Raw genomic sequence first — 19,372 nt, forward strand, 5'->3', positions numbered from 1 at the left:
TTTCATTCTACATCTAGTGTTTGCTGGGCTTTCATTTAGTTAAAAGAAATAACAAGCATCAGATTGTTTTTCTTAAGTAAATTTTTGGTACAGGAGCCCAAGATCATTCTTCCTGTGACCTACCATCTCCTGGCCCCATCTCCTGGTCCACCTCAAGAAATGATGGAGTTACAAAGAAATAATATTATGCAGCTGTCATAACCAGTTTAAAGAATTTTTAATGGCATGGGAAAATATTCTCTATAAAGTTGAGTAAAAAAAAACAGAGGATAAACTAGATATACACTAGGATCCAAATTTGTTTAGACATACACATTTACATACACATACATTCAAAAGTGAAAAATTTTCACAAGAGCTAAACTGGCTATCTCCAGATGGCAGAATTACACATGAATTTTTCTTTGTTAGCTACATTTTCAAGTGTTTCTTAATAATGAGCATGTATAGCTTTTATAACCAAAAATACTAATGTAATGGAACCCAACTAACAGCTGGAAGCTAAGAACCATCTTTGGGGGGGGGGGCTAGTACGTTGTCCTTAAGGTATTTGCTTATTTAAGAACTGGTTTATAAAGGATATAAATTAATTCTCCAAGATTTTCCCTATATAATCAAGAATACTCATCATCCTGATTTCCTCCCACTTGTGTTATTTGCTTTTTCTTCGCTCTTACCACTCACCATGGTTGCAAGTTGATCTGAGGCTGGGAAGGTAGAAAGACGAAAGTAGAGGGTAGGGTGCACTATGAACAAAAAAGTCACTATATTCTTTCCTTAGACTCTTTCTGACTCCTCTTGGGACCAATTGTGGCCTAAATGGAGGGGAGAGAGCACAGAAAATCAGCAATGCCAAATAGCTTGTATTTTTCTGAAAAATGGAGCACTCAATAATCACCCTCCCCCAATCCACCACCACCACTGCAAATGGATAGACAGGGTTTTGGAGGATGTTAGATTATTTTTTACCCCAAATTTACTGGATCCAGTCACTGGTAACACGGAATATTTCAGAAATAGTTTGGCAAGAAGACTAGATCATAAGTTCCTTAAGGGCACGGACCATGCTCTCCCTATTTGTTTACATAGAGCCTAGGACAGTGCCTGACACATAATGCTTAAGAAGTGTTGAGATCCAGAAAGAAAAAATACTTTTGTGGATTTCAAAAGCGTGCAGAGGCAGTGTCTAACAAGCTTACGAGCGCAGTGGAATGAGCTTTGTTTTATTAAAGGCCAGCGGAACCTGACGAAATCACTGGTCATCAAGGGATCGGTGGTGGAGCAAGCTGGGGAGTATGTACCTTTGCAAAAGATGCATCAGAATGGGGAATGAAGGGAGCCAGAAAGAACACGTGTGGTTTATATTTAATTATGCTTTTATATTTGAAAAGTGAAAAGAAGTATATGTATGATTCTAAGGGGGTGGAGTGGGAGGTGTGGGTGCTGAAGAGTATTATGAGGTATATGCCAAATCTGTGCACACACCCAAAACTGGCTGGAAGGTATGGCATGTTCAAGGGTATGGATTTTTAAAGCCTGTGAACCACTAGACTGAATAATTAGGTTCCCCATTCAAACCACTTCATTACTAAGAAAACAGCGTTGCCTTTTAAACATCGGTGATCATGGCCTCACTGTCTCCAGATCCAGTGACCATTCCAAACCTGGTTATACACTGCCAACCCTTTATACTTAGCGTTATAAAATATTGTCCTGTATAAACGCTGAAGGATGGTGTTCACCATTTTTTCCCTTCTCTTCCACCTAAGATTAATTAGACAATGTCTTTTCAAAAATTTTCAACACTTTTGCCTGCAGGCTTATATGGTCCTGGTGCTTTCTAGAGTAGTGTCAGTCTGGAAACAAGACAGAAAACATACTCCTATGTGATCACTCGGAGCAAAGGAGTCTGCATTTAGAAAACAGAGGGAAATACACGTGTAAGAACACTGTAGGTGGAGGCGGCGTTGGTAAAGCACAAGTCAAAGGGGAGAGGAGACCCCTGTCAATTAGAATATGAAGCTCAGCACTTCTCTCCAACAATCTGGGTAAAGGAAGGCAAAATCAAGGCACAGCAAGCATATGCCTGTGGGCCATGTGCGCGTTGTGTGTGTTTCCTAAGCACCCCTAACATATGCATCCAAGCTGTACTTTTCCTAAGCCTTTAACACGCTCTGAGGTAGAAACCAATTAAAAAATGTATCTGTGGGCTTCCCCGGTGGCGCGGTGGTTGCGAGTCCGCCTGCCGATGCGGGGCACACGGGTTCGTGCCTCGGTCCGGGAGGATCCCACATGCCGCGGAGCGGCCGGGCCCGTGAGCCATGGCCGCTGAGCCTGCGCGTCCGGAGCCTGTGCCCCGCAACGGGAGAGGCCACAACAGGGAGAGGCCCGCATAACTCACACACACAAAAAAAAAAAAAAAAAAAAAGTATCTGTGTATACGATTATCAGGCCAATCATACAGAGAGAAGCCTCCGCTGGGTCTCAGAGCTCGAGATGAAACCCTGGGGGAAGATCATTTAAGCACCAAGTAGCTCACTTCTAAAACCTGGGTAATCGGAGGGCCAAGACGCATGTTTCTCTCATTTGATTTTTAAATTATTCTCAAGAAACATTGACCATAGATAAGCACTCTATGATTTCTAGCAACAAGTGATAGAAAAATACACTTCCATTTCATAAACACTCCTGAGTGACTCTTCTCTACAGAGACTTCAAAGTTGAAGACTTTTGTGATTCTTGACTTTCCCCAAACTTCAAAATTAATAGAGAAGATACTGAAGAGAAAATCATTCCCCAAGTAAGAGATTATAAAGTACAACGTGCTTCTGAATTTCTTTAATAAATTTCTCTGCAATCCTCAAAATGTATGTCTTACAATGCATCTGAGAGCTGGGTGAATACATTCACAGTGGTAGACACCCCCGCATGGTTGGTTAGATTTCAAGAGCTGAAACTTGACTGCCAGGGGTCAAATCCCATTTATTACCCTCAGTACCTTGGGCAAATCACCCTGACCATACTGGTCTGGGTCCCTTGTCTGAGTAACAAGAATCCTAATAGTAATAGAGTCCCTACACTTCATAGGGTTATTGTCATGAGGATTAAATGAGTTAATCCACATTAAAGGCTTATTAGCAGTCTCCAGCACACAGAAAGGACCTGATAAATGTGAATGAGGTTAACATTATACAAAGAAAAGAAACCGTATTATAAATCATTTTAAGACAGGTTTTAAAATTTAAGTTGCTGTCAGCAGATCCCTGCCTCTGCTTCCCACAAAGAGGGACTGAGACAATCTTCTTCTGAGATGATTTTTGATCTTGTGATAAAGACATAAGCTAGCATACACCCAATCAAGTTCCATTCATACAAAAAAATTCCCTGGTGTTGACAAAAAACATTATCATCTGAAATATTACCTTTGCTAAAACTCTAAACCCTCAAAGTCTATAGCTAAGAACGTAAGCAAATTAGAAGCTACTCTCTTTATGCAGCTTTCTCACTAACAAAATTCCACATCATGAACTTCTACTAATGTTTCTTGTCCACAGATTAATAACAACCGAGTTCAAAACCACATCATTTCCTTTTTCTGCCTCATTTCCTTCAAAGTGAAACATAATTTTTTCTTGGACCTGGAATAAAAAATTCTAGATGAACTAAGCAAATCGTTACCAGAAATGCAATTTTATAATAATACTATTTCAGAGTACTCAAGAAACATAAAACATCTGTGGTGATGTTTTTGTTAATACATAAAAATAACCTAATATATACTGCATACCACCTAGATGGAAAATTGAGTCTATAACTAAAAGTGCAAACAGAAATCACTATAGATCCCATCAGTATCGGGTTTTGAAGCCCAGTTGGGAACATTTTAAGAACTGTGACACTTCTTTAAGTCTTGGTTGGAGGTCACAAACTGCTTGGCACAGATGTTTTCTTTGGCCAACACAGTATTTCAAAATTATTAAACTCAAATATCTTTAGGTGAGTCATGCCCTCTATTTACCTGACAGGCCCTTAAAGGCATTTTATTTGGCAGACCCTGATTAAGACCCATCCTTACAGAAAAGAGATCAAACGATAATCATTAGTTAAATGGGTCCCTCCCTCACTGATAGCCTGATAAAGTCCAGAGCCTTGGAAATTAAAGGTACTAACAGTTACATTCAGAAATTCTTCTAGTTGCTTGTTGGATTAATTTTAAATACATACTTTCAGTGCATGTATCTAATAGTGGCTCATTTGATTAGGATCTCTGAGCTGAGTTGTTAAAAATCACTTACATCTGGATACTGAAAGAAACCAGAAAGTAGAGAGTTTTTTAAAAATGTTCTTTTGATATGAAAATTTGTACTGAAGTCCAAATTTCACATAATTTTCAAAAAATTAAAAACATTCAGTCATCGTTGGTTTTTCTTCATATAAAAGGAAGTGAATTTGCTCAATGCACTATTTAGAGAGAAACTAATTTCTACTAATGTATTTTAATGAATATTTATATATATACACATAGAGACACACGCATATATACACATATTCAGAGTAAGGACTGAGCTGACCATTATTCTCGTTCTTTTCAGTTCCATCGTACTTTCTGGGAGATTCTGTTCCACTTACAAATTAAGTCTGAGTCTAGGACCCATATAAGAGAACACTGGAGAGGTTTCCTAAAACATTAGTCCATGCTTCACTCCAAAGGTGTTAGGTTTTAGGCACTGATGAGACACAAGCTAGCAGGCTTAAGAGTCCAAACGTTAATAGTTAACTGTTCTTTACGTTAACGTGGCAGAATGCTTCCATTCACACTGAGCCAGTAAGTACACCCTTGTCTCTGGCATCCTCTTCAGAACACAAATATAAGGCACCTTGCAGTGACTTTGCTTCTGGGGCCAGTGCCCCTGGACTCTCCAGGATTAGTCTCTCTGATGGTTCTGGTGAATTCTCCCTCCATCTTGGACTCGAGTGCTGTTGGGAGATTTCCCAGAGTGAAGGACACGGAGAAGGGAAACCCAGAGCAGATCTTGAGAGGGGGTCCTCTTGAAGGACTACTTCTTGGATACACCTGTTGGAAAGCACTTCCTTTTCTTTGGAATTCCGCCATTTCATCCTTCTGTTCTGAAACCAGATTTTCACCTATTGATAAAGTAATTGGACAAAATGATCACTTACATCACGTTACTTCACTTCAGCATTTTAAACTGTAATTTCTTCCACTGTGCCTTCCATAGAATACCTTATCCTGAGAGCCAGCCTAGCAAAGTCCTTGTGGCTTTTTACTTCAGAAGTATCTGCGAAATTACTTTAGTACAGCATCTCCACACACTTATGAAACAAAACAACTGTGGTAAGCTGCTGACATCCTGAAAGTCAGACATCTTTCAAGACTGATTTAACCTCTTCGATATTTTAAAATCTCATTTAGTCTGTGCTAAAGTATTTATCCAAAGGAAATGTTATTGACTAGTAATAGCATCTGAGTGTTTATTTTGTGCCAGGTGTCAGGCCAGGCGCTCATCGTGGATTATACAATTTGATCCTCACAGTGACTGCAAGAAGTCCTTATTTCACACATAAGAAAACTGAGGTTCAACGCAATGAACCAGTTCAAGGTCACATAGCTAGTAAAACAGAAGCATTTAGACTAGAATCCGTGACAGTCCCACTCCAGCGCTGAGGCTCTTATAAACATTCAGACCTCATCAGAAACTTCTGGAGACTCAATTAAGATTATATTTTATAATGCTTGGATAAATTGCAGGCTTTATACAATTTTTAAGTTCGAGTACTTCCAGGATTTATCAAACTCCAAGAATTAGGCTCAATAAATAACAATTGATTGTAATTAACCTAAAAGTGCTTATGATGGTAGTTTCTAATTTGAGCCATAACTTCCCCCACCCCACTTGAGTCTCTCTTTACCACTAACCTCCCTCTGACTGTGTAGTCAACTGTGCCTGAGCAGGAAACTTCACAACTGGTTTCCTGCTAGCCAATCACATTGCTTTCCTGTGCATTACACTGCACCCTTTTTTAGTAGTTTTCTATTTTTAGAACAAAAACTGGAAAATTTTTACCTAAAGAAGTAATTATTAAAGTGTACCAACCAGATATTTCTCCCAATGAAGTAAAAAATTCTACCTGAGATGGTCTTTCCAGATTGGCAAAACAATTCTTTCATTCTTTCAATGTGATGGGCAATGTCCAAAATGGCTACAAAAGAAACCTACCACAGGCAGCTGAGTCCGAAAGACTGCCATCTCAGTTGTAATCCTGTGATTCAGGCTTTTCACAAGAAACCAGTCCTAATGCATACATAGCAGAGCATTTGCTTCTGTTCACAAACTCATTTATTATTTGCAGTAGGCATTTACTCCCAGAATGCCTGCCAACTATTTCTAATGGGTTTTCACCAAGACAGTTATTTGTTGCCATTAGTGATTTTTGTCTTTCTCATCACATTAATTATTTTCTTCTCCTCTTAGCTTTTCTGTATATCCAGAAATTTTTTGAGTAATATCTCAATTTAAAAAAATCATGAAAGGAGTTTCTTCATAATCAGTGGCATTGGGACAAATGTACATATTTGGGAAAAATCATAAAATAAAATTTCTACCTCTCAACAAATACAAAAACAAATTCCAGATGGATTAAACAGCTAAACATAAATACAAAACTATAAAAATTCTAGAAGAAAATATAGAGATGATCATTACAGTCTTGGGGAGATGAATGTTTTCTTAAGCATGACATAAAAAAATAAGGCTACAAAGGGAAAACTAGATCTGACTACATTAAAAAAAGAGAAGTTTTTGTACAAATAAAGATGCCACAAGCATAAGAAAAAGCCACAAACTACCCAAAAGAATTAAAAGCAGGGACTCAAGGAGATATTTGTACACACAATGCTCACAGTAGCATTATTCATATTAGTCAAAAGGTGGAAGCAACCCAAGTGTCCACTGATGGATGAATGAATAAACAAAATGTGGTATATACATACAACTGAATATTATTCAGTCTCAAAAAGGAAGGAAATTCTGACACATGCTACACCATGGATGAAACTTGAAGACATTATGCCTCGTGAGATATTCCAGTCACAGAAGGACAAATACAGTATGATTCCACTTGTATGAGGTGCCTGGAGTAGTCAAATTCACAGAGACAGAAAGTAGAATGGTGGTTGCCTGATGCCTGCGGGGAGGGAGGAATGGGGAGTCATTGTTTAACGGGTGCAGAGTTTCAGTTTTGAGAAATGAAAAATGTTGTGGAGAGGGATGGTGGTGACAGCTGCATAACAAGGTGAATGTACTTAATGCCACTGAATCGTACACTTCAAAAAGGTAAAAATGGTAAGTTTTATGTTATGTGTATTTTACCACAATAAAAAAAAGCCACAAACTTGGAGGGGATTTTTGTGGCAGCTGTTAACAGGAAAATGTTACAAACCATAATATTCCAAATATTTTGATTAACAGCCAAAGTAATTGCTGCATATCTATCAACAAAAAGACAACAGAAAAAAAAAATCGTGTAGCCATGAAAAGGTTAAATTCAGATGAAAAATGACCAGTAAAGTGATTAAAAGATTCCCGAGTTCTGATAATTAGGAAAAAAATAACAGATACAACTGCCCATGATGTTGGCAACATTTTCAAAAATTTAAATAGTGGAGGGATTGCAAAAAAAGGACTACTTATTAGTAAGAGTAAAATTTGATATAATTCAATATCTTGATACAATATTTGGAAAGGAATTTTTAAATTGATCACAACTTAAAATGTACATAAACTTTAACTTATAAATCTGACTCCTAGTTCCCTATCTTACAGAAATATTTTTAAAGTGCATAAAGATATGCAACAGTAAAAACTAGGAAGTAACTTAAAGCTGAGGATGGCTAAGTGAATTACAGTATATCCATGTCATGGTCTGCTCTGAGACACTCACTAAAAAAGAATGAAGTAAATGTGTATGCAGACATGGAAGGATGTATCCCATGCCATTTGAGTGGGGGAAGAAAAAGCAAAGGGCAAAACAATACTCACTGTCAGCAGCATTAATCCTAATAGCCCCAAAATGGGGACAATGCAAACACCCACCATTAGAATGGATAAACCCTGGTATACCATGTAATACACACAGCAATGAATGTAAATGAGCTACTGCTACAACACAGCCACATGGATGAATCTCACAAACACATGGTAAGTGAAAGAAGCCATATACCAAAGAAGATGTACTGAGTGATCCTATCTATATAAAGCACAAAAACAGGCAAAACTAATCTATGCTGTTCAAAGTTCGGAAGGAGAAGGTAGTGACCGGGAGGGGGCAGGCAGGGGGCTCCTGGCCCGGTGGCAATGTTCTACCTCTTGAGCTGTGTGCTGGTTACACAAGTGATTTGTATTATCCTTCAGAAGATGTTAAAATAGATGCAGAGTGTGATGCCATTTTTATTTAAAATCATATACACGATTCTAGGTCTCAGCTTCTTCATTTGTAAAACAGAAATAGCAAAAGTAGCTACTTTTATTATCTGCAAATAACATCAAATGTAAGGGCACATAGTAGTCATTATGAAAGTATCTGTGTTTTTATGTTTGTGCATATATGACACACATATAAGTTTATTTTAAAAATAATACATGATATGCCAATAAACTCAAACAAGAGCCATACATAAATGACAGTAGTAACCAGGGAGTTGGATTGGAAAGGGAACAGATATGTTTTCATTTTTAACTTTACCAATCTCCCTTTTGTTTGAATTTACCGTAATAAATACCATGTAGTAACTGTGTAATTAGATATAGTGTACATGCAAATAAGAAAACGTTAAATTACTTCCGAGCTGTTCGCCAAATTCAATAAGGCACAAAGCGTTCATTCCTGAGGCACTTGAATTTTAAAAACTATATAATCGACTATGTAAAACTATGTGCCTGTGGATAACAACTGGGAGATAACATACAAATATGGAAACAGTTCGTTATCTCAGAGTGGAAATATTATGGTCATGGCCTCATAAATAGTCCTTAATAGGCTTGCTGCATTCCCTTTTCAACAGTTCCTTTTAAAGAAGATGCTATGTACTATCACGGATTTTCACACTTTCCCAGAGCACTGTCAGATCAATCCCAGCCACTTTTGATCTTTTAACACCTACCTCAAGTTCCAACTCAACCAGAATCCCCCAGCCTCCCAAACCTGCACACTTTCTCCCCTCTGACTCTGGTGTGTCTTATCCATACCAATGCGATGCAGGCCAGGCCCACTGAGCACCCCACGTGATCCTCTCTCAGGCCCAGCAATTCCTCTGAGGATCAGGTAATTCCCATCACTAGACTCCCTAGGGGTATAGGAACCAGTCCTATGACCATCCTTTCCAGAGATGGGGATTAGGGTAAGGCTCCAGAGAGATACATAAGTTCTAGGAGAACCACTGATCTAGCTCCATTATTTGGCAGTATATCTAACCTACCAGGGGCTGTTTCCTATATTAATGTCTTATATTGTTATCTAACCGTTCATGAGGTTCTGCTTTGTTTTCCCAGTTGGTTGTATAAATTCCTGGGGTCCAAGGAGTGTTATCTTAATCAGTATTTATCAATATTCCCTCTTACCTAGCACAGTGTCTTACACACAATAGACTACCAAGATATACCTATTGATTTGTCTGTCACAGACACAAAATTGCTCTGTGACATAGACAGAATTCCTATATTTGTCCCTGTTTTTAAAGTGAGAAACTGAGGCACAGAGCAGTCAATTAAGGTTATGGGCTCATTAGTCCCACACACGAGGAAAACACAGACTGGCTGATCTAGGTCAATTATCCTCTACCACACCTCGTACTGCTTCCTACGACTATAAAAAGTCGGGGGACAGGGGGACAGATCACTTCCCTAGGGAAAGGAAGCAAGGTTAAGAAGGGTTTCATCCAAAAATAACTACTTTAATAACATCCAAAGTTAGAAACGAGGTCATTTGTATTGAGGGAAGTACAGTAGAGCATGGTGGTTAACACAGAGCCTCTGCTAGCCCTTCAGTGCCTTTATGCTGATTCAAAGATTCCAGGTGGAAGGAGCCTTGCACCTGGAAAGTCAGTTTGACAAGCAGAGTACCTGCTGCATTTCAGTTGCTGCCATCCCTCTTAGCCAAATGGCCTTGTGCAATGAACATCCTGCACAACTGTACATGGTGGCTCCAGGTTAAAGAGAATGCAGAGTCAGATTGCCTGGAGTGGGAGCCCAGTTCCAAAGCAGCTCCACTTTGTGACACTGGACCTCTGTTTACCTCTCTACATTTCCTCATCTAGAAAATGGGGATATTTCATATGGTGATTATAATAGGGATTAAATAGGAAAATGCTAGTGCCTTATACTGTTAATTATTTATAAGTAGGCCAATCTTTAAATGGAGTATGCTGCACTTCCCAAAAGGCTAGAAAGTCTCTTTCAAAATTATATGAAATATCATTGTACAAGAAAGGTTTGTAAAGGTTGCAAATGTGAAACTACTTGACTGTACTTGACATAAGCGCACAGTGCAAAATAATGAAATCTATTAAGAGGTATTTATGAGTCACTCATTCATGCCTTGATTTTGGACTGGAAATGAAGAAAAAGACAGGAAAATTGGTTCCTGCTTTTGAAGGCAATTATGTAACCTGTTTCTCTGAAAACAGAGCAAACAATGTAATGATGTAAATGCCACAAGCCTTCGCTTTTCTCTTCATTTGGGAAGAATTAATCAGGCGAAAACCTAGACCTCTTCAGCAAAGGGACCGATTTCCAAATAGGAATGGTGACATATATTTCCACCCACTAAAAAATTATGCAAGTCATTTCAATAATGCTTCAGGGTCCAGTGCTATGCCTACTACAACAAATAGTTACCAAATGAATGGATATCATTGGATTCCTTCAGAAATCAGGAGCAGTAGATATCTTCCTGCTCATTAATACCTGTGATTCCTTTAGTCCCAAGTTGACGGCAAGTTTCTTTCGGTCTGTTTTGCTGATATATTTCTGCTTCTGAAACATTTTCTCCAGAGCCTTTCTCTGGTCCTCAGAAAAGACAGCTCTTCTTAAAATACCCCTCCGAGCTTTGGAATTAGATTCCTGTGTCAGAAGAGGCAGCACACTCTCTTCTCCTAGAGGGGAGAAAAGATACAAAAAGCCCCATTAGCTGTAGGGAGAATTCCGTCTGTCTTTTCCACGACAATATCCTCCTTCTCTGTACCATGGCCAAATTATCTCATCTCTGAACTCTGCACATTTAGAGAGCTTCTTAACCTTTTTTTGGTCATGGACTCCACTGAGAATCTGATAAATGCTCTTTGCTCCCCATTGGGAAAAAAAACTACATATGCTTGCCTTCCCAATTTTGCATGTCATGTCAGAAAGTCCATGGTCCCAGGTTACAAAGCTCCAATGCAGAACTAGTAGGTAGTTTAAATACTTAATTTTCCTCTAATTCTTCATTTATTTATTCATTCATTCGTTGTCTCAAACTGTTGAACACTTACCATATGCCAGGCACTCCTCTCAATACTACACACTGAGAAATAAGACATATGTTTTACCGTACTCATTACCTATAAAATCAAGTGAGAGGCATTTATTGAACCAGCATCACAAGTGTGATGAAGTACTCCTAAGAAGAGGGTGCACCGGGAGCACAAAACGATGGGCTTAATCTTCATCTGGGATGTCAGGGAAAGCTTGCAAGAGTCAGAGATGTTTAAACTGAGAAGGAAGGTTTGGAAGACCTCCAATCACCCCCTCCCTGATTCAGTTGATCATCAACTCCTTCAGGGAGGAGACATTTACTACTTTTTCTGCCTTTCTGCAGCTAGCACAACACTGGTTCCCACCCTCTGTGAGTTTCATTCATCATTCACTATTCATTTATTCAGCTTCCAAGCTGTGGTAGGAGGAATAATGTCCTTTCCAAAGATGCCCATGTCCTAATCCCCAGAGCCTGTGAACATATTACATTATATGGCAAGGGGTAATTAAGGTTGCAAATGGAATTACAGTTGCTAATCAGCTGAACTTGAGGTTAGGAGAGTATCCTGGAGTATCCACGTAGGCCCAATGTAATCACAAGGGTCCTTATAAGTGGAAGAGGGAGACCAAGAAAGGAAGTCATAGTGATAGTTTTGAAGATGCTACACTTCTTCCTTTGAAGATGGAGGAAGGGGCCATGAACCAAGAAATGCACTAGAAACTGGAAAGGCGAGGAAACAGATTCTCCCCTAGAGCCTCCAGAAGAAATGTAGTCCTGCTGACACACTGATTTTAGTTCACTGAGCCCCATTTCAGGCTTTTGACCTCTATAACTGTACGATAATAAGCTTGTATTAAGACATGAGGTTTGTGGACATTTGTTACAGCAGCAAGAGGACACTAATACACTGGGTATCTGCTGAGGAAACCAGACAAACGGCACATGGTCCCCACCCTCAAGGAGTTCACCTTCTCATGGGAGGACCAATACATGAACGTCACTCCAGAATACAGGCACCAGAGGAGCAGGGACTCCAGTGTACGACTGTATCTGGTATGCATTTGGGTGTTTGATAATTATTTCTAAATAAAAAAGCAAATGCATGTCTTAAGTACTGAAATAGAATGATCCCTACAGTGCTCTGGCATCACAAAAAAGGAAGTGATGAGCTCGAGAAAATAGTTAGGTTGAGTCAAGTCTAAAAGGACAATTCAGTTCCAGAGAGAAAGAACCAAGGACAATCCAGGCAGAGTGACTAGCATGTCTCAAAGCACTGAAGCACAAAGGAATAAAGTCTCTCCAAGGAAAAGTAAGCAGTCTGCAAGGCCTTGGAAGGGCATGAAACAGAGGGTGCAAGCTGGCAACCGTATCCAGCCTGCAGACGGGCTTGGTTCAGCGTGTTGGTTAAAAATTCTGAGTTAGTTGTTCACATGTAATAACTGGGAGGTTTCATGTGAAGTCCAGGTTTCCAACATCTCTTCAAAGGTAACCACACTAGGCTCACCTTCCCATAAAGCAGAGATCTACCATAGTGAGTGGCAGGTGCCCTCTTCAGATGGAGCATGTGGTCCCCAGTTTGCCATAGACTCACCTAACTTGCTTTTTTTTTTTTTTTTTTTTTTGCGGTAGACGGGCCTCTCACTGTTGTGGCCTCTCCCGTTGCGGAGCACAGGCTCCGGACGCGCAGGCTCAGTGGCCATGGCTCACGGGCCCAGCCGCTCCGCGGCATGTGGGATCCTCCCGGACCGGGGCACGAACCCGTGTCCCCTGCATCGGCAGGTGGACTCCCAACTACTGCGCCACCAGGGAAGCCCTAACTTGCTTCTTATCTGACAGGCTGTTGAAGACATCTAGACCTCTGGCACAGAGATTATGGAGTGGAATCGAGCCAGACCATAGAGGACTACAAGGGTTTGGAACATTACCCAATAGTTAGTGAAGACCAATAGAATATGTTTAAGCAGGGTGTGACATGATAATAATAAACCTACACTGAGCACTTCCTCTGTACTCATACTTACTATGTTAAGTCGCTGACATGCATTATTTCATTTAATCCTCCCAACCTACCTATGCCATGAATGCTACTATTATTCTTCCCATTTCACAGATGAATAAAAAGAAGCTTAGGTAGCTTACGGAACTTTGTCCAAGGTCACATGGCTAGGGCTTCAAACCCAGGAATACTGATTCCAAAACAAATGCTCTTAACCCTACAGTGGACTGACACAATCTGACTTGTATTTTAGAAGAAAAATGTCAATAAGTGGATAAATCTCGTCAATTTTACCTCTGTAATATAATAGCTTCCCTTCCTATTTGTTTAAAAGATTGTAAATATCTCCCAGCTAGTCTCTCAGCTCTGGGTTGTGCCTCATTCTGATTCATCCTGACATTCCCAGAACTACTGGCCTCTCCCTCTTTCTTCCAGGTCTGTAACACCTGCATCTCCGTAGAAATGCCAGAGCCCCTGGGATGTAATCAAGCCCAATTCTTTACAAAAGTCTACTTTTACTGATGCCCTTCCCATTCATCCTCTCATGGGATCTTGGTTAATTCTCCATCTACAGAACCAATTATTTTTGCCTCTCTCACACCGAGGTCATAGCTGGAAGTCAGGCTTTGGCACATGGATTCACTATTTCTTAGAGATTTGAATCGTTTTATGCAATATTTGTCAGTAATAAAAATAGTATAAACATCTCAATATGTTCATATCTTTCTAAATACTTTTCTCCTCTGAACTATCCTTTGTATAGAGACCATGGAATTGGCCCTTCTGCACTATTTCAGATCACAGATTCATCTCGTGAGATGGTGTCTCTCTAGGAAGCCTCAGGACAAAAGTCTCTGGAGGATGGAAGAACTGGGTTTGGATCTCAGCACTTGGAGTGAGTTACTCTTTCAGTTTATTTTATGGAGTTTCTTTAAAGATTTGATGAAATAGCACAAAACATTTCCAGTGCCTAGCCCCCAATAAGGATCCCTCAAATCTATTTCACTTGCCCCTGTTGAATTTCATTTTATTCTTATAAGAATCATATGCCACAGACATCCTCTGTACGGATGAAGAAGTGTTCAGAGCAGTTAAGTTCCAAAGCAGCACAAAGGACACAGATCTCAGTGGTAGCAAGACGTTCTAAATCCAAATTCTTGGCTCCTTTCTATGCTTCCCCACACTCTTTCTTGATGGGTCAAGAATGGGAAGAAAGAAACATTTATAAACATAGCCAGAGCTCCTGTCTGTGTCTATGGGCTTCTGCTCCCTGTCCTGGGTCAGTCTGTGAGCCTGGACCATATAGCATCTCCTACACAACCTGGCAACGGTGTCCTCAGATTCCAGCATCCCCTTCTCACTTCCTATTTTGATCTGGAATTCTTAATTTGTAACTGTATACAATCTACCATTATTAAAGCCATATGTACTAAAAATTAGGAAAGAAACTTAAATATCCAAAGTTAAAGAAATGCATAAGCACATTATGCTATATCTACTAGGTGAAATTGTACAGAACCACTAAAGATGATGACTAGGAAGATGAGGCAGCAGCAAAACAAACAAACAAACAAAAAACATTATAATACGTATGATATTTAAGATACATACTCTGCTCACAGCTAAGTAAAAATGCAGAGAAAAAAGACTGAAAGGCAAAAATACCCCACTAAGATAGGATACTGTTGTAGAGTTATGGACAAATAATTCACCTCCACTCTACATTTTAAGTCTGGCTCAGTTTTCTAAGGAAAACAAGCAAACGTTGTAGTAACCTTTTGGGGAGTAATCTGGCCAAGTGATTGAGTCGTCGCTGAGTGACACCTGAAAATGAATCCACTCCATCCTTCACAGATGCTCACAGTTGATAAGGAGAGGTCCGAGAAGAACAGAGACAGCCAAGGTACAAGTAAGATAAACACCCGCAGACCACCACATAGGAAGCTTTTAAGCACCAGATAAGAAGCCACTTAGTCTTGGAGGCCAAGAGAGTGAGTGCTGAGAGAGAAGAGCTGCCAGAAGACTAGCAATTCCTCTTGCTGGCCATCTTGACAAAGGTGGGCAGAGAGAGGGACTGACATTTGCAGACGCATGAGTGGGGTGAGGACGAGTGTGAAACGTGGTAAATCTAGGAATCTCACACAGCTTGGAACTTCCAGACTGCAGGGGATGAGCGGGAAGAACACAGGACATTAGCTGGGAGGTAGATTAGGGCCAGGGGTGACTGAAACAAATCTAAGGGATAATTTGCCACCGAGGAAAGCCTTTCAAGGACTTGACCAACTTAGTATTTTAGAAAGGCCAATACTTTTTGAGCTAATACAAGCTTTTACTTTTTTAAATAATTTTATTTTGTTCTTATTGAAGTATAGTTGACTTACAATGTTGTGTTAGTTTCAGGTGTACAGCACAGTGATTCAGTTTTATATATATAGTCTTTTTCAGATTCTTTTCCCTTATAGGTGATTACAAACTACTGAGTATATATAGTTCCCTGTGCTATACAGTAGGTCCTTGTGGGTTATCTATTTTATAATACAACTTTTTAAATCTGTATAGAAATACAAACAAATTTTTGGACCAATTAAGCTAGTTAAAAAAAAAAATCTGCCTACATTTTTTTCTAAGCCGAGGTTTTATACATAGGGATCATGATTTTACTCATTTTCACCCCTTCTTCACCAAGATCTACATGTTTACATAAAACAATGGGGTAACACATTTAAATGCCCCTACGACTTTTAATAGGAACCTACAGGTTTTCCTATTGAGTCATGTTTAAGTGAAGAGAAAGAAGAGTCCCATCAAGGGGCTCTACAGATAAATTATTCTCACCAACATGGTAAAAGCTAACGTTGAAGGGTCCTGCACACAAAGCAGACCTCAATCTCTGAAAGACAGAGCTGGAGTGGTTGTGAAGGTCAGAGGGTTAACTCCTGGGTCTGGTCTTCGGGATTCGGTGCCCTATAACAAACACGAGTACAGCCACTGAACAAGCAAAAACCATGGCAAAGATAAAGAAGATTCCGTGTTTCCTTTCTTGGCTAGTTGCCTGGTTTCTCTTCGCATTGCTCTTGTTTTCATAAACGGAGGTGGCTCTGTTTCCTACAAGAAGCATGTGACAAGATGCTACTTCTACCACGGATGCTCCTCTCCTTGTCTCCCCCATGAGTCTTTTGTGGGCTGTCTCTGGATCTAACCATAAACTACCCTATACCATCTTCCTACCTTCTAAATCTAGGAATATGGGCTCAATTACACCTGCGAAACACAGTGACTTCAAGACCTTGTTGGTAATTCAAAAATCTCTCAGAAGCTACTGAAGTTATAAGCAACAAACACCTCTGATTATTCCTAAATTCATGACAAAAGTCTGATTTATATGGAAACTTACAGGTGACAAAAATAAATAAATAAATAAATAATATAAAAATAACAATGAAAAGGGACAGAGTTTAAGGCATGCAGTAGAAAAGACACTTTAAAATCCAGGGCCGCCAATTCAAGGTGCTATAGGCTCTGCTAATTTGCGAATATCATTATTATTATTTTATAATGTGGCTTCCATATATATTTGGGGCTCAACATGCGCTGATGTATGTGGCAACGACAGGCAGCATGGCATGAAATCTTTACCACAATCCCCAGAGGTACATACTATCATCCCCATTTTCCACAGGAAGAAACTGAGGCTCTGGAAAGATAAGTTGTGCAACTGAGGTCATATACCCAAGCAGAGTGAGGCCAATCAATGCTCTTTAAAATTATACCAAAGATTGTGAAAATTACCAATGTGCCGGGAAAGAGGTCGGGAGGTAGGGAGAGTCATTAAAATGGCAGAATGACCTAGTATAGAAAAGTTTACAAAGGCCTAATTCCCTGCATCCTGAGACAGCCCCCATGTACCACACCCGCCTGGGAATCCCTGTGTGCAATGCCTTGTGAAGGGCATTTTGAACAGAGGTGTGCTGTGTGTGAATGATACAGTACGGGTGGGGGGCAGCGAAGAGCAATAGAGAAACACAGCAGTAGATAGGCCTCTGTCTACCCCAAGGTAGGCTACTACTACTACTTACAAACATTTGGGGAGAAAGGGAACCCCATTCCAGGAACGACCCTCGAATACTTTCACTGCCACTGTGGAACTGCTGGATAGAGCCATCAACTTGGAAAATCTATTGTCTTCGAGTCTCTGACTCCTTTAAACTTTCTTCCTGGTTGACCAAGTGTCATTTATCTCCCTTCACTATTGAGAAGTCAAAACCTATGTTCAACTTATCACACATACACAATTATGTTTTCACCACAATAATTAGGCTTCTTTCTCTGTTAGCACAAAATGCTGCATCCCTCTGAAAATCTTAGAGTTCTAAAGATAAATCCTTATAAAAGAAGCTCTCAGGCAGTCTTTTATGGATTTCCATAGGTCTTGATTATTCCCCAAGCCCACGCACTGCTCCAGCTGAGAGCAGGAAACATCCAGGTCAGCTGGTAAGAAGACCCATCAGAGCACTGCCACCTTTGACAGTGTCACTCATAGGACGAACCTACAGTAATAAAAATAAGATCCTTTCCCTGCTGCCTTCAACAAAATCCTAAATTCAAATTTGGAGAGTATTCTATGTTCTTTTAAGTTTTAATGAGAAAGGGAAGATAGTAAAATGATCTCAAAACGCAGAATCTAAGTTCACCTCCCAAGAAAAAGGGAGAGCAATTTATCCCAGAAGAATATTTCCTCACTCATATTTTTATAAAGCTGCTCCAATTTAAACTTTGTCTTTTAATGCATAAAATTCTTGAAAGGTCAAATTCAAGTTGGGTACTCAAAGACAAAACAAAATCATTATCTCATTAATTCAATTAGCTATTCTACAAAATTAAGACTCCTATACATTTTCATGTAGTCTTTTCCTTAAGGTCATTCTCTGCATAACTTCTACCACTTTCCATCTCATTTTATGAAGTACGTTATTTTGAAAAGAACCTTATGGACATACTACCAAAGATTTTCCTTACACTGCTTTGGGGGAGAGGAGAACTTTTACCACTGCCTTTAAATTTTTCCCCACTGTAAGGATTGTGCTTAAATACCCTATTAAACTATTTATTATACGTGAGAAGGGCACTAGATGAATGATTGTTTCCACAGTGCCACAAGTCAATCATAAATCGAAAAGGTTAACAAGAGAAACTAAACCAATTTTAAACAAGTGAATCATGTTAACAGTCAAAATGGTATTTCACTTGCTAGCCGAGGATGTGTTGCTCTAATCCTACACCTTTTAGAAAGAGTGAAGTCAATATTGTGAAACAAGGATGAGGGCCACTGATTTCATCTCTTATTAAAATTTTTAGTGTAAACCATAATTTTGGCTATCTGAAACTGAAATACAAAATAATACAAAATTACTTCAACAGTTCATTTTCCTTCTTTCGTACAAATGGAAAAAAACTTAAATGCTTGGGCATAAAATCATTCTTCCTATTAAAAAAAGAAGAAGAAAAGAAAATCTAGTAAATGCCTTAAATTAAAAAGCTTACCGGGCAGTTGTAAGTCTTATTAACTGTTCCTTGGTATCATGATTATTTATGTAATATTCTTAATTGAAAGCCTAAATCCACCATTTCATTATTATTTGCTGCCAATACAGTGAACCTCATAAATAAGAAAATAAGAAACTCATTTCAGATTTATCACCAATGAGACACCAATGTTTATTAAGAACACTTGTGGCATCTCTATGCTGTTTTATTTTATTTATTTATTTTTTCTAGTGTTCTTTTTTTTTAAACATCTTTATTGGAGTATAATTGCCATACAATGTTGCGTTAGTTTCTGCTGTATAA

General features: G+C 39.3%; 1 protein-coding gene across 1 annotated transcript in view; it reads right to left on the reverse strand.

The window, feature by feature from the left end:
* Window positions 1-4,812: 4,812 nt before the first annotated feature.
* DBX2 (developing brain homeobox 2) overlaps window positions 4,813-19,372 on the reverse strand; it is a gene marked incomplete at both ends in the record, with an annotated part of 38,791 nt that continues 24,231 nt past the window's right edge. The window contains 2 exons of the mRNA XM_082850249.1: window positions 4,813-5,145; window positions 10,983-11,170. Coding sequence (XP_082706375.1) covers window positions 4,813-5,145; window positions 10,983-11,170 — 521 coding nt within the window. The remainder of the gene's footprint in view (window positions 5,146-10,982; window positions 11,171-19,372) is intronic.

Source organism: Leucopleurus acutus (genome assembly GCF_964270905.1).
Source record: "Leucopleurus acutus genome assembly, chromosome: 11".
NCBI lineage: Eukaryota > Metazoa > Chordata > Mammalia > Artiodactyla > Delphinidae > Leucopleurus > Leucopleurus acutus.